A 15,411-nucleotide genomic window follows, 5' to 3' on the forward strand; every position below is an offset into this window, starting at 1 on the left:
TCTGGCACTATTATAAGATGAGCTCAGAGAGTCAGAAAGTCCTAAAACATGTGGATAGGCTAAGTACTTGAGTGAATGAGAAAAATGTGAAATGTAAAAATATATGTATGCTAACGTATTCTACAGCATGCACCCTCCTGGCGTTCACCTCATCCCCGTGGAGATAATAATGCACCTGCCAAGTGCAAGACATCAGCTTCATGGAAGCACTCACTTTCAACTACAATCAGCCTGAGACTCAAACCTGAACTAGCAGTACCACCAACTACTGGCAAAAAACAAAACAAAACAAAACAAAAAACCAGCAACAACAATAACAAAGCCAAGAAAACAACATCAAACACCAACAACACAAAGAGTTTCCCAAGTTAGATAAGATTTTCTAAAATATCAGACAGGTAGTCTTTTCCAGATCTGGAGTGATGCATGCATTCGGTTACATCGAAGACGTTTTCATTACCATTTTTACTTTGCTTTAACTTATTTTATCTTTGTTTACAAACAGAATCAGAAAACTGGGTAAACCGTTCTGAAGGACACTTTCCTCACGCACCATGAGTCATAATATTCATGAACGATGAACAAAAAGAAATTATTGACACAGAAAAATACTGCTGTTATCACAAGCCATTGTATTTCACACCACTTTCCTATCTGAGCCCTTTTAAAATAGTTTTTACTTATCTTGTATTGATTTTTATTAATTCCAAGCCTTCTTGGGTTTTTTGTTTTCTAAGGACAGGGATCCATCCTTAAGTAAGAAATTAAGAGAGCAGATATACAGCCCTGAAATTTTTCACTGGCATTTAAACACCATGTTCTATACATTCATTTATTCACTAAACATTAATAAAGTGAGCACTAACTTTTGACTAGCCATGTTTATATTTTCTGGGTATATATACCCTACCACCTGGATTATGACATGGAAAATTCTTTTACTACAATAAATATGTTAAATTCAAAGTATAAGTAGAAGGTAAAGTGTGGCCAGAAGGAAAGAAGGATCAATTCTTCCTGAATAATAGTGGACTTCACGGAAGAGGTCATACTTGTGCTCAGACTGGAGGCAAATGGAGATATTCATTAGATGCGGAAGAGTCAGGAGGGCATCCCAGTCAGAGGAAAAAGTATGAGCAAAGAGGTGAAACAAACAAGCGTATTCAGGAACTGGATATTCATTAAGAATCAAATGAACATCAAATGGAAATGTTTGGATTGGAAAAACCAGGGGGTAGAAGCCTATGTGTCTGGGATTTTATCTTGTAGTTAATGGGGAGCCAGTGAAGATATTGGGGATGGGGTAGGAACAGTGGAATCACAACATAGCATCTACTTTTGGGAAGGGTTTCTTCAAAACCAAGGGAGAAACTATATATATATATATATATACTATATATATACATGTGCATATATATATGTATACATATATATATATGCACATGTATATATATAGTATATATATATGTATACATATATATGCACATGTATATATGTATATGTATGATGTATATACATATATATGTGTGTATGTACATATATATGTATGTATATATATGTATATACAACATATATACATATATGTGTGTTTATGTACATATATATGTATATATATACATATATATGTATATAAATATATATATACATATATATGTATATATATATATAAATATATATATACATATATATGTGTATATATATATATACATATATGTATATATAAATATATATATATACATATATATGTATATAAAAATATATATACATTATATATGTATATATAATGTATATACATATATTTTTTAATGTGTGTTTGAGGGACACCTGTGTGGTTTAGTCAGTTAAGCATCCAAGTCTTAATTTTGGCTCAGATCATGCTCTCAAGGTTGGTGAGTTCGAGCCCCTCATCGGGCATTGGGCTCTGCACTGACAGTGCAGAGCCTACTTGGTATTCTCTCCCTTTCTTTGCCCTTCCCCACTTGTGATCTCTCTTTCAAAATAAATAAATAATTTAAAAAATTAATGTTTATTTTTGAGAGAGAGAGAGAGAGAGCACGAGCAGAGAAGGGACAGAGAAGGAGGGAGAGAGACACAGAATCTGAAGCAGGTTCCAGGCTTCAAAATAAATAAATAAACTTAAAAAAAATGTGCGTTTGATATGGAATATGTTGCAGGCATGAGGGGTGGAGAATGGAAATCACACCTGTCATATACCTTCCAGCCTCCGTAAACATGCAAAGTTTAATCACACGTATTTCTATTAGTACTTAGACATATGAAGCAAAAGCTGGTGGTGAGTGACAGCGACAACAGGGAACAGAAAATCCACAGAAGAGCGAAAAAATAAATCCTGCCTTTTCATATGTGCTCTGGCCTGGCCAACATTGGTCTCAGTAGCCCCCTGTCCAGCTCATTTGCCACCACTTACTTCTCTACAATTTCCCACCTCCAACCCCCACTCAGAAATACAGTAAAAAAAAATCTTTTGATCTGTACAAAAATATCCATCCATGAGAAAGGTGAGGACTTTTTAAAAAAAAAGTTTTTATTTCATTTCATTTCATTTCATTTCAGACACAGAGAGAGCAGGAGTTGGGGAGAGGAGCAGAGGGAAAGAGAGAGAGAGAGAGAGAGAGAGAGAGAGAGAGAGAATCTAAAGCAGGCCTCATGCTGAGCTCAGAGCTCTGTCCCATAACCCTGGGATTGCGACCTGACCAGAAATCAAGAGTTGGACGCTCAACAGACTGAGCCACCCAGGTGCCCCAATGAGGACTCTCGTAGAGCTGAAATCCAATCAGAGACATAAAGATGACAGCGTTGTTTTCACAAGATGCTGTCAGCATTAGGGGCCGGGTGCACGCACATTTAATTACCAGATGTTTACACTTCAAAACTTGGCCTTTGCAACCACTTGTAAAACCAATGCCTCCACTGTGATTGGACCTGGGGGATGAAATACCTTTAAATTCCCAAGCTCTGCATCCGTCACTAATAATTTTGAACCACGTAAATGGCATTAAAATGTGTATTATGCTTTCAACCTGGTTTTACATCTAATGTGCTTCTTATATAAGCTGCCACGCAGTCCAATGAGGAGCAATTATAGCGAATCAGATTCAGTACCAAATATTCCCCACTCTGAACATCAAATACGTCCATGAGGGCTTGACTGAAATAATGTCGTCAAAAAGGGTAGGCATCTCGTCAGGAAAAGCACACGATGAATTTAGTCCATGGCCTTGTTTGGGGATAAAACTATGAGGGAAATAAAAACCATTTGTCAGTGGCTGTAAATGAGAATATGGGAGATATTTACACCCAGCCTCTGTTTCTCCTTATCCTTCGTCATCTCTCTTCCTGCCAGCATAATTGTCAACCTGTCTCTGGAGTTTCATACCTTTCCCAAATGTGTTTCCCCCCTCTGCCTTATCTCTTCAAAGCCATCAGTCACACAGCAGATTTGTAATGAACTTGCTCTCTGCCAAGGCAAGAAAAAAAAAAGTGACATCATTTTCAAAAAGGGGAGATCAGCACTTTAATCTCAGTGAGATAGAAAGGAGAACAAAGGGAATGTCTGGCAGGGCTAACAGGGAGAAAGGACGGTATGGAGCACACGCTTTCTTTCCCTCTCCATGCTTTGTACACTACGCTTTAGAAATTTGGACTCCATTTGTTTTCCATTCTCATCGTATCCTCCTGGCCCTGCAAGGTCCGGTCTGGACATGATTACCAAGAATAGGGTGTGGCATTCTCCTCCCCGCTTTTGTGAGTTTGGTGGAATGGGGTGAGGGTGAGATGTTTAAAGTCTTGTTATAGAGTTTCAACATTGATGCAGCATTGTACAATTTTGAGGTGAAGTAGCTAGCACATGAATCTGATCTGGCAGGTGTATTCTAGTTGTGGCTAAAATTAATCCAAATGAGAAGAGATGGCCATCAAAGGAAGAAAGGGCAAGCATTTTTTTTTTTTTTAATCACTGATGATCCCATCAGACTAAATTGTAGACGGGTGGATCGAAGGTAATGTGGGAGTCAGCACTGAAGGCTCAGAGGCTAAGATACTAAAACAGCTGTTTACAATAACTTGTGATGTGCAATCAGAATTATTTTATAAAAAAAATTATAATCCTCTTAAATAACCAAGCTGGAAAGAAACGTAGGTTCTCTCCAATTACCATGATTTTAGTTACCGTGGGGCCATGTGCAGGAGATTATCAAATATGTACCATTTGTCAGAGAAATGTGATGAGTCACCCCTGATAAAAGATAGCAAATGCTCTCTGTTGAAAGGGAAGCTGGTTTAGGATTAGGCATGTGTGTTGGACATGAACCTCCCAAGCCACAAGTTCAGGTGTTCCAAGAATGTAACTGTTTAAAATCTTTTCTATTAGTTTCTGTCTGGAATCTTTGCTTCTCCTGTTATCAGGATCCCAATCTTAAGTCAGTTTCTGGTAAACCCACTTCAGCCCAGATTTTTCTTTTGCTTTTACTTCTCTGTGTTGATCTAAATTTTATGGGTTTTACTCAGTTTCCAGGTCTTTTTCCCAGTCCCACCTACAAAATCCAGTATCTACTAAGGTACGCATCACTCCATCTGGTTTCCAGTCTGAGCCCCTCTTGTCTCTTCCTAGTAAGGCACTCGATTTACCATTGTATCACTGGTTGTCATTTCAGAAACTATTTGGTGTCCCTGGGATCATTACCATGAAGTATATACAGCTCCTTTGGCCATTTCTCAGTTATGTTCACATCCCTCGGCATACTGGGATACCACAAGAAACCTCTAGATGCTTTCTGTCCGTCTTATGGTAAACAGAAACTTGGGGGCCATTCCAGAACTCTGCCTAGATTGAGCAGGCTGCATTTTCTACTCTGTTGATGCCTTCTCACTCTGGCATGGCAGGAGATGGGGGAAATGATGTCTAACATGCTTCTGCCTCCCACATTCCACCCAACAAAGGAAGGCACTGGTCTGTGGATGGTCTGTTGGCTCTAGGTCCTTACGAGCAATCTGGGATATGGTCCAGAGAGGGAAGATGTAGCTGGATTTAGAGCCGTTCCTCAGATATCCATACAACCATCTCATTTCACTGCTTTCCTCACTCCCTACACACATAGATTTTGTCTCCTTTGTGATCACAAAAAAAACAGAGGAGAGAATGTCTACCTCCAATCGAATTACTTAAAACCCCAGTCAACTGCGCTCATGGTTTATAATATTGAAAAACTTGAAACTTGCAATAAAAAACAAAACTTTTTGGGGAACTTGGGTGGCTCAAGTCAGTTAAGCATCTGACTTCGGCTCAGGTCATGATCTAGCAGCTGGTGAGTTCGAACCCAGCATCCAGCTCTGTGCCGACAGCTCACAGAGTCTGGAGGTTCCTTTGAATTCTGTGTCTTCCTCTTTGTCTGCACCTCCCTTGCTCACGTTCTGTCTCTCTCTCACACAAAAATAAATAAACATAAAAAAATTGTTTCCCCTAACTATTATCTCTACAGTATTTTTTTAAAGTCTATTTTGATTATAAAAAACGAGTTTTGATCTTGTTCGGTTTTTTGGTATTTCTGCTAAACATATATACCCTAAATGAAAGTGTATCAGGAAATTTCAGGGAAATATCATATGCTAATATTTCAAAATGCTATCAATTCTATGTTTCTTTCCCCCTATAAATATTTGCCTACCAAAAATAATATGTGTTTCTTGCTTACTTGTCCGGCTCTCCTCCAAGAAACAGAGAACTGTGTCTTTATCTTTAATCCATTTCTCCAAAACAATAAATTCCACACAGAACAAAAAGAGAATATATATACAAAGTACAGTCCCCTCTACAGAGGTCCTCCAAGACTCTGTAGATAAATCTGCACGATGAAGTAAAGATATGTAGCCAAAAGAATCCATCCATTGACTTTATGGATGGACCGATGTCAATGTACAAAGGGCTTTGTCTAGACAGAGTCCAAATGAACTGTCAGAGCTTCCTAGTGATGTGTACCACGAGACACCAAAGTTAATCTGCATTTATCGATGGACACTTGAGTTATTAAGGTCATGTGGACCAACTAGACCCAAGGCTTGGATGGAGAAAAACACATGGACACAGTGGAAGTTAAGAGGAGGGGATAGAGAGACAAAAACAAAGATCTAGAACAAGGGAAAAAATGCTAAGAGTCACAAAAATTATGACAGAAAAGTGGAGGGGACAGACTGCAACTGATATTTTTTTTAAGAGAGAGAGAGAGAGAGAGAGAGAGCAGGAGAGGGGCAGAGAGAGAAGAAGAGAAAGAATCGTAAGTAGTGTCCACACCCAGCGTGGGGGGCTAGATCTCATGATCCTGAGATCATGACCTGAGCCAAAATCAAGAGTCAGAGGCTTAACAGACTAAGCCACCCAGGCGTCCCTGACTGATATCTACTAACTACTCTATCTCCAAGCTCTCTAGCTCTCTTCCTTGTTTTGCTCCAATGAATCTATCGGCAACCACTATCCTTTATATTATGCATTTATTTACTGTCTGCTTATACACGTGCACACAAGATTATAGAATCCATAAGAGAAGTGATTTTTGCCTTCTGTTCATTGGTGTATTGGCAGTTTCTAGGACACTGGTAGGGGTTTTGATAAATATTTGTTGCAGGAATAAAGGAAAGAAAGAAAGAAGAAAGGAGGGAAGGAGGGTAAGGGAAAAGGGTAAGGGAATAAAAAAAGAAGAACAAGAGGATGATACAAATTTCTTGCTCGGTCATTCTCTGGACTCCAAGACATGGCTGCATTTCCTGCTCTTGCATTCCGTAATTTCCCTTTTTCTTTCTACCAGCTCCATTTTCTTGACTTGAGCTCATTTGAATGTGTTGCTTTTCCTTGTATCCAAATAAACCCTGGCGATAACAGGTGTGGGGAGTGAGCCTAGTCAGCTTACAGACCCCTTTTCTTTATTTCAGGTGAGTAGCATACTTTCTCATCATTACATTCTTTAAACCTCACATAAACACTGACCACATGATGTCATGAGCTTGTTGGAAGGGCGTGGCTAAGGGTGCCTATGCAAATCCCAAGGGGCAGATAGTACAAATGAAAAAGGAGAAAGATAATATACAGCTGTTATATCCAAAGTGGCAGAAGGTCTGGGAGCCGAGGAAGCAAGTGATCTTTCTTCATTTACTGACATGGTCTTAAGGGTAGTGAATCGTTCAGTAGTGGTCCCCTAATGTTAGTGAACATATTACCAGAGCACTTACTAAAAATGGAGGTTACAAAGTCCAACTCCTCCCAATTAAAATCCCATCAATATCTGTTGTCAGCCAGGCATCTGAATTCTTAGTCAAGACCCCAGATGATACTTAAACCACCAGGTGATCTGAATGATTTTGGCCCTCCAAAATTCACCTGTTGAAATCCTACCCCCCAAAGATGGCAGCAGTGGGAGGTGGGGCATTTGGGAGGAGCTTCAGCTGCACTAAAAAGTGATTAGGCTGACATCTGGATCTTGGAATTTCCAGCCTTCAGAAATGCGAGAAAGAGATTTCTGCCATTTCTAAACTACCTAGTCTCTGGTATTTTGTTATAACGGTCCAAACAGATTAAGACAATACCAATGCAAGGGGTTCTTTAAATACATATTGAAGATAAAAAAGCTCTAATTTGATCTGTAATGCTTAGAGTGCCATGTTCCCAAGACTCTAACAGCAGTCTCCCACTTCTCAATCCCATCTGCCTCTGAATCCTGCATAACTTTAGACATTCAGAAATTAAAAGACAGAGTATAAGAGTAGATGGGATGGAAAAGGTGAGGGTTGGCTCTTGTGTTGGTCGTGGTGGTGTTGGTGGTGATTTTTTAATTAGCTAGGCTTTGTGTTGAATGTCTTGTGTAAAACGTCCTACCTTTAGAGCTGCATGCGACCATTGCAAGAACATAACCAATTGATTAGAGTGTTAACAATACCTAAGATATCAAACTAGCAATGTCCTGGGCCACACTCCTTTCTATCAGGTTCCCACAAATTGTATTATTTTACTGCCTTACTTCCTACCATCAGTTAGAACTTTGATACATTTTCTTGCAACTATTAGCCTCATGTTTTCAGACATGGAATACATTTCATGAGGTATGTTAGACCCTTTTCAGAGGCTACTAGGCACTCTTGAGAAGAGGACAATGCAGTAACAAATTTAATGCAAACTTTGGACCTTGATGACTATTTTGCCTCAGGGCTAGCAGGGAAGGTCATAATATGAAACCTGGAAACTCATGAGGATTAAGGTAAACCTTTATAATTCCGTCCAGTAAGCTCCCTAAATCTGGTGGCTAGATCCAAGAATAGTATGTAGGGTTATATAGGTTACTGATTAGATCACATCTTAGATCACTATCCTTGGACATACTCAGATCCTAAGTCTTTCCAGCTGATTCCTGATTCTTTCTCCTAAAATAAGACCTCCTGAGAGGAAAGAGTTAAATCTGTTTTCAGAAGGTTCTGCCTGACTCTGAAGAGGTCATCCCTCACCACGGCCTGCCTACTTGATGAAAAGTAGCATATTAGGCTTCTAGATAGAGTTATGAGAGAGAGAGAGAGATCAAATAAAGAAAGAAGTACCTCCCACTCATAGACTTACAAAATATATAGCCTTTTGCAAAATGTACAAAGGAGGATTCATAGACTGATGAGCAGTTTGGTGTTCCCAAAATACAGTGTCTCATGTAAGAACTTGAGAAGATAGAAGACCCAGTTAAGGCAAAGCCATAAAAACAGAAGGCAAAGTGAATTCATTTTGTAATTTGTTTTATTATCGCAGGATTTATAGAAAGCAGTTCTACCTATTGCACAAATCTTTTTTAGTTTTGTTCCCTTCCATTTTTTTTTTTCCCCTCTGTTTTAAACTTTCAATGATAGGTGGTCTTGGAAAGTGCTGAATTAAGACTTAGCGAAATCAAGTCCTATATATCTGGCTGGTCCTATAAGTACTAACAGTCTCACAAAACAGTGCCGCACTTTTGTCTGAGAGACTTAAGAGCAAAAGAGTAAGCAACACATACTTACAAACACTCGCAACACACGTGTCTGAACATGGAGACATGGACAAACACAAACACACACACGCGTTACCCTTCTGTACTTTATTCTGGCTTAGTTAGAGAAAGCAGTGTTTGCACCTCAACACTTTCTTCCTTGTACCCTCTCAGGATGCAAAACCAAGGTAGGATTTATTTTGTAAGAAAGGGTGGGAATTATCTGTCTTGCTTCAGTAGCACTCGATAACAGATTCTCCACCATAGTATATTAGGAGATAATAGCATTTTAATAGATTTTTTTTTAGATTTTACAATGTAGTTTTACAGCCATTATTTATTCATTCACTTTTAACTATTTGTCCAGCACCTGCTATGTGCCAGGCATTGTTCTAGGCTCTTGCATTAGACTGTGGGCAAAGATCTCTGTGCTCATGAAGATTATATTCTGGAGAATTATCTCACTTGAGACCTCCAATAAGTCTGCCATATACTTCCTTTTGAGGGAAACATGACTTGAACCTGGATTGTAATCCAGAAGCTCTGTACTTTTACTGGACTGTGCTGTTTCTCTTACAAAATCTAATCAATAAAAAATAGGGTAATTTTAAGAACCTCTGTAAATATCTACTCCATACTAGGAAACATATAAGTATACTAATCAGTTTAGTAAATGGGTAAATGATTTGGAAGGCCAAATCATTAATCTCAGTAGTAAACTCAAGCACTCCGTGAAGGTATTCAGAAGTGACCCAAGAAATAGTAATTTAGTATCTATAGAAAGTACAGAATGTGACTTTACATACTCTGCCATGCAGTTGTTTGACTAATTAATTTGACTCTAAATTAAAACTGGGATATAACACAAGAAAGCATTTCTGGTTCCCATTACAAGCGTACTTTAGTTGGTTTCCACCTAAGTGCAAATCTTTTTTTAACCAAAGCAATTGGTATTATAGCTCTCATTTCCCTTTAAAACAGTGGTATTTTCCATTAGATTCAGTTTTAAATGTTTTTCAAATATTTGTCACATTAGATTCGCATCTCAAACTGATCAAGTAAAGTGGAAATCTCCAGCCTATCCCTAATTTACTTTTAGTCATGAAACATGAAGAGCCCGTTTCCATCTTATAGGTGACACAGCTTGTGAGATTTATTTGAGAATTTTAGACTAATTCTGTACAAAAGCTATTCAAATATGAACTAATTAGTGTACCACATAGGGTAGTCTTAAACCCTTATGTTTTAAGTTTTTATGTCACTTTTATGAGAAGAGAAGCTTATTTAATTGTGTTGAGACCATTCTCAAAATGGGTCGATTTTGCCCCATTTTCCCCTCCCTAATGTCTTCCAACATTTTCTATGCTTTTACTTGCAATGCTGAAATCATTACTTTTCTTATACTTGCCCAACTAGCATTAAGTCTTTAGTTTCTAACAACACAAGGTCCGAGTGCAGGTATGTGTTTAAGAAGAAAAAAGATTATGGGGCACCTGGGTGGCTCAGTCAGTTAGGCATCCGACTTCGGCTCAGGTCACGATCTCACACTCCGTGAGTTCGAGCCCCGCGTCGAGCTCTGTGCTGACAGTTCAGAGCCTGGAACCTGCTTCAGATTCTGTGTCTCCCTCTCTCTGACCACCACCCCCGCTCCCCTCACCCCACCCCCACCTTCATGCTCTGTCTCTCTCTGTCTCAAAAATAAATAAACATTAAAAAAAAGAAGAGAAAAGATTGTGACTACAGATTCAATGGGGAGGAGTGTGGAGTGAGAAAGAAAGATAAGTTCCAAATATAACAGAAATGATCCCACATCACTAACAGTCCACAAATTCATTTAGAAATTCCATATTAAACTTCAGATAAATTTTTGCTTTCTAAAAAAAAATCTACCACTTTTATTTTCTTGACGAATTTTAAGCTAGATAGCATGGCTTTCCCCTACCCAAAGTATTCTTGGATAATATAAACCCAAAATAACTTTTCTTTATATTGAAAGGTTCTAACTGGTAGAGAATTTATCAGATCTTAAGATGAGAACTTTACAATTACTAGAAAAACAGATGTAATTTTTAAATACTCTGATTTCTGGGGCGCCTGGGTGGCTCAGTTGGTTGACCGTCCAACTTCAGCTTGGGTCATGATCTCGCGGTTTGTGAGTTCGGGCCCTGCTGTTCGAGCTGGGCTGACAGCTCAGAGCCTGGATCCTGCTTCGGATTCTGTGTCTCCTCCTCTCTCTGCCCCTCCCCTGCTCATGCTCTGTCTCTGTCTCTCAATAATAAATAAACGTTAAAAAAAAATTAAAAAAATACCCTGACGTTCTGGAACCTTATAGAGCACCATGTAGAATTGGTTTGCACATAGTAAAAGACTTCCCAGCCCGCACAATATTTTCTATCAGGGCATCATGCTCTGGGCAGGACGGGGGATAGTTTATCAGACAGGTCCCTGTCAAGAGAAAAAACAAACAAACAAGACCACTAGTTATCTTAAGGATTTGTTTGTTATAAATAATTGTCAACCAGACATTACAGCAATGAAACACAAAAGGAAGACATTATGGATTTATAAAAGCACTTACTCTTCCTTTCCAACCCGGGCCGGCAGAATGGCTCCCGCAAGAAGGGTCGCGAGAAGGGCCGTTCTACCGTCAATGAGGTAGTGACCAGAGAACACGCCATCATCGTTCACAAGCGCACCCATGAGTGGGTTTCAAGAAGTGTTGCCCCTCGGGCACTCAAAGAGATCTGGATAGTTGCTACGAAGGAAATGGGAACTCCAGATGTGTGCATTGACACCAGGCTCCACAAATCTGTCTGGGCCAAAGGAGAAAGGAATGTTCCCTACCGTGTCCATGTACAGTTGTCCAAAAAACACAATGAGGATAAAGATTCACCCAACAAGCTCTATATGTTGGTTACCTGTATACCTGTCACACTTTTCAAAAATCTACAGACTATTACTGTGGGTAAGAACGAATTGCTGATTATCAAATAAAGGTATAAAACTACACACAAACACACACACACACACACACACACAAATTACTGGGAAGAGCAACTGCCATCCCTAGGGCTCAGGGAACAAATGGAAGAGGATGGCATTATTAAAATCTGGAAGCTTAGAAGAGGGTGCGATGGAGTTTGGACACAGAGCTCTGCAGAAGGACCTTGGTTGGCTGATGCTGGCGCATCAGAAATTAGGAGGAGGGACCTCCTGAAGTCAGAACCTAGTTTAACTGGTTCTGATAGAGCTGAAAGGCACTAAGAGATTGTTTCTAGGATGTGAAAAAAAGAAAAAAACAACTGTAAAATAGCTATAGGAACCCACTGTCGATGTCAGTGGAAAGAGAAACTTCAAGGGTGGCCCTGGTAAGAACCACAGATTATGAACGTGCCCCTTTTTCCTCCTCTTACTTTCCAGCTTCTGTCTCGGGCCCCCTGTTGGCAAAGCCTAACAAAGGCCAGCTGGCAATGGAGAAGTGGAATTGTTCCTGGAATCACAAAACAAAATATAGAGGGATGGATTTGAAGCTGAGAAAGACAGCCGCTTAACTGCTACAGAAAGAAAACATATCATTAGGGTTTATAAAGCTATATGTGTAGTTCTATAACAGAGAAAACAATATTAGCAATTGCTAGCCTATAATAGCATCTACTGTATACTAGGTTCTATGCTACCTGATACCTATGTGCTGTCTTATTTAATTGTCCAGACATCTAATGAGACAGGGATCATCATGAACTGTGAACACTTATTTAAACTGATTAAAATTGTGGATTTCAAGACAGAAGTTCCCTTAAGCTATCATTTGCATTTGGTCCAGCGCTTTCTCTCTCTCTCTCTCTCTCTCTCTCTCTCTCTATATATATATATATATATATACTCTTGTTATTTGTGTAGATATAGATATAGATATAGATAGATATAGATTGTAGGTGAAAGTTTTTTTGTGGAAGAAAGAGTTGAATTTATTGGTTACTCTAGATATCAGGTCTTTGAATACTATTTTATTTTATTTTATTTTATATTTTATTTTATTTTATTTTATTTATTTTGAATCCAGTATAGTTAACATACAATATTATGTTAGTTTCAGGTGTACAATATCGTGATTCAACGATTCTGTACATTACTCAGTACTCATCAAGATAAGGGTACTTTTAATCTCCTCCACCTATCTCACTCATCCCCTACTCACCTCCCCTCTGGTAACCATCTGTTTGTTCTCTGTAGTTAAGAGTCTGTTTCTTGGTTTTTCTCTCTTTTCTTCCCCTTTGTTTTGTTTCTTAAATTCCACATATGAGTGAAATGACATGGTATTTTGCTTTCTTTGACTGACTTATTTCTCTTAGCATTATACTCTCTAGCTCCATCCATGTTGTTACAGGTGACAAAATTTCATTCTTTTTTTTATGGCTGTATATATACACACACCATATCGTCTTTATCCATTCAGCTCTCAATGGACATTTGGGCTACTTCTATTTTTGGCTATTGTAAACAGTGTTGTAATAAACATAATGGTGCATATATCTCTTCAAATTAGTGTTTTTGTATTCTTTGGGTAAAAACCCAGTAGTATAAGCACAGTATCTTAAAAGCAAACTCAGCTAACCGGTGTTACTCTAAGTTACCCGTAGCAACCAGGAAAGTTAGAAGTGTTTGAATAATTCTTTCATTGGAACTATAAGCCGCAGCTGTATATAAATATCATAGCCTTTTCTCTAAGTCATAATGTGAGAAAAAAATAGTAATATTTAAGAGGAAATAGTAGCATACTAGAGACATGAATTGGTTGAGCTTAGAAGCACTTTGATCAAAATAGATTTATTTTTCAATTCAGACAATGACGATACAGTTGATAAATTCTCTTAGCTGAGAATGAAGGAAGAAAAATAATCAACTCCTAGAGGAGTCATTAAGAGTCAAAACATACAAGTGAGATTTGAAAGTGAAAGTGAGGCAATAAAACTAGTGGTTAGGAAGGTAATAATTACTACTAACATCTAATAGAAAGCCATTGTGTTATTATAGCATATATGTTATTTAGATATATAATAGTTTATATATGTACTATTAACATATATCATATCTATATCTATATATAATAGCTATAACTAGTGTTTACTATCATCTCTGTGCCAAGCAGCTTGGTTGACAAATAAATACACAGATATATGTAACTCTCCTCAATGACACTATGAAATAGTCATTGCTTTCATAGCTTTGTAGATAAGGAAGCCAAGAGCTAGAAGATGGTAGAATGGAATTTAAACTCTGCTTCATTGAATTCTAAATATTTCATTTGTTCTACCTCCCCCGTGACCAAATGTTCAGAGGTAACATGCCAGATGCCAAGGAGAAGAACCAACTTGGTTTCTCTTCTTAATTCCTTTTCCCTTTCACCCAACCTTGCACAGGTACTCATGGTAGCATATGAAGAAGAGAATGGGGCAAAAACTCACCTGTCTCATGCCAGGTCCCTAACTCTAATTCCATCCTGTCTCCCACATCAGTTACAACTAAGGCATTGTCTATCTTCTTTCAATGATAAGATATCCTAGATCTTCAAGTTCTAGCAATACTGCACAAAAATATACAACTACCAATCAGCACAGAAACTATTGGTTTGATGTACAAGCGATATAAAAATGCTTATGAGTGATACACTTGACAGGAGAGCCTAAAGGTGAAGTCACCCCTTCCATACTTAAATCCTGGCTGAATTCTACTTACTAGTTCCATGGTGTTAGGCCAGTGATTTCACCACTGCAAGTCACACACACATACAGACACAAGATAATAAGAGTCCTATCTCACAAGGATGTCAGGCTCTAATAGCATAATACATAAAAAGCACTTAGCACAGTGCTTGGAAAATAGTAAGCGCTTAAGAAATTTTAGCTTTTGTTAGTGCCAGTCGATGGGTTTACACACGGTGTCACATCTTATTTTGTACCCTCTGAAAGTTCTTTATGGGACAAATCTAATATTTATGAGTCAACGCCGATATCCTTGGAAACAGATGTCTACAAACTGTTCCTGGTACAGAAAATGCAGTGGAAGTTAGTCTTGCACACTCCTTGCCTAGCAGCAAGGTAGAAACTCAAGGCAGTCACGTGACACCCTCCTAGGCACAACTTGAGTTCTACATTCTCATTGACAGAACCCGCAGTCCGTTAACACCTCTGCATGGAGCCTCTACCACACTGTTTTACAGTGCCTATACCTGACACGATGCTATAAAGTGAACAATTTCATAATGAGTTCCTTAGCATGGTTGGTATAAATTTATTGCATACATCCAAGATGGAGCCTCCTCACACCTGTGTCCCATCGACTGGAATACGTTCGGTATGCTTGGGTTTATTTTTGGAAGCCTTTCTTATTTGTTTGTGTCGCC

At 38.6% G+C, this 15,411-nt stretch overlaps 1 protein-coding gene across 1 annotated transcript; it reads left to right on the top strand.

Moving 5' to 3' along the window:
• The first annotated feature begins 3,177 nt into the window (after positions 1-3,177).
• On the top strand, positions 3,178-12,559 carry LOC102955202 (60S ribosomal protein L31-like). The gene is made up of 3 exons (XM_042989269.1): positions 3,178-3,192; positions 11,613-11,973; positions 12,429-12,559. The coding sequence occupies exons 1-3, from the start codon at positions 3,178-3,180 to the stop codon at positions 12,557-12,559; spliced, it is 507 nt and encodes a 168-aa protein (XP_042845203.1).
• The last annotated feature ends 2,852 nt before the right edge of the window (positions 12,560-15,411 follow it).

Source organism: Panthera tigris, chromosome B3 (genome assembly GCF_018350195.1).
Source record: "Panthera tigris isolate Pti1 chromosome B3, P.tigris_Pti1_mat1.1, whole genome shotgun sequence".
NCBI lineage: Eukaryota > Metazoa > Chordata > Mammalia > Carnivora > Felidae > Panthera > Panthera tigris.

Bases quoted from the DNA above. Each gene is read 5' to 3' on its own strand.
- LOC102955202 (XM_042989269.1), top strand. The intron at 11,974-12,428 runs GTAAGAACGAAT...CTTACTTTCCAG, and splicing joins TCTACAGACTATTACTGTGG to CTTCTGTCTCGGGCCCCCTG.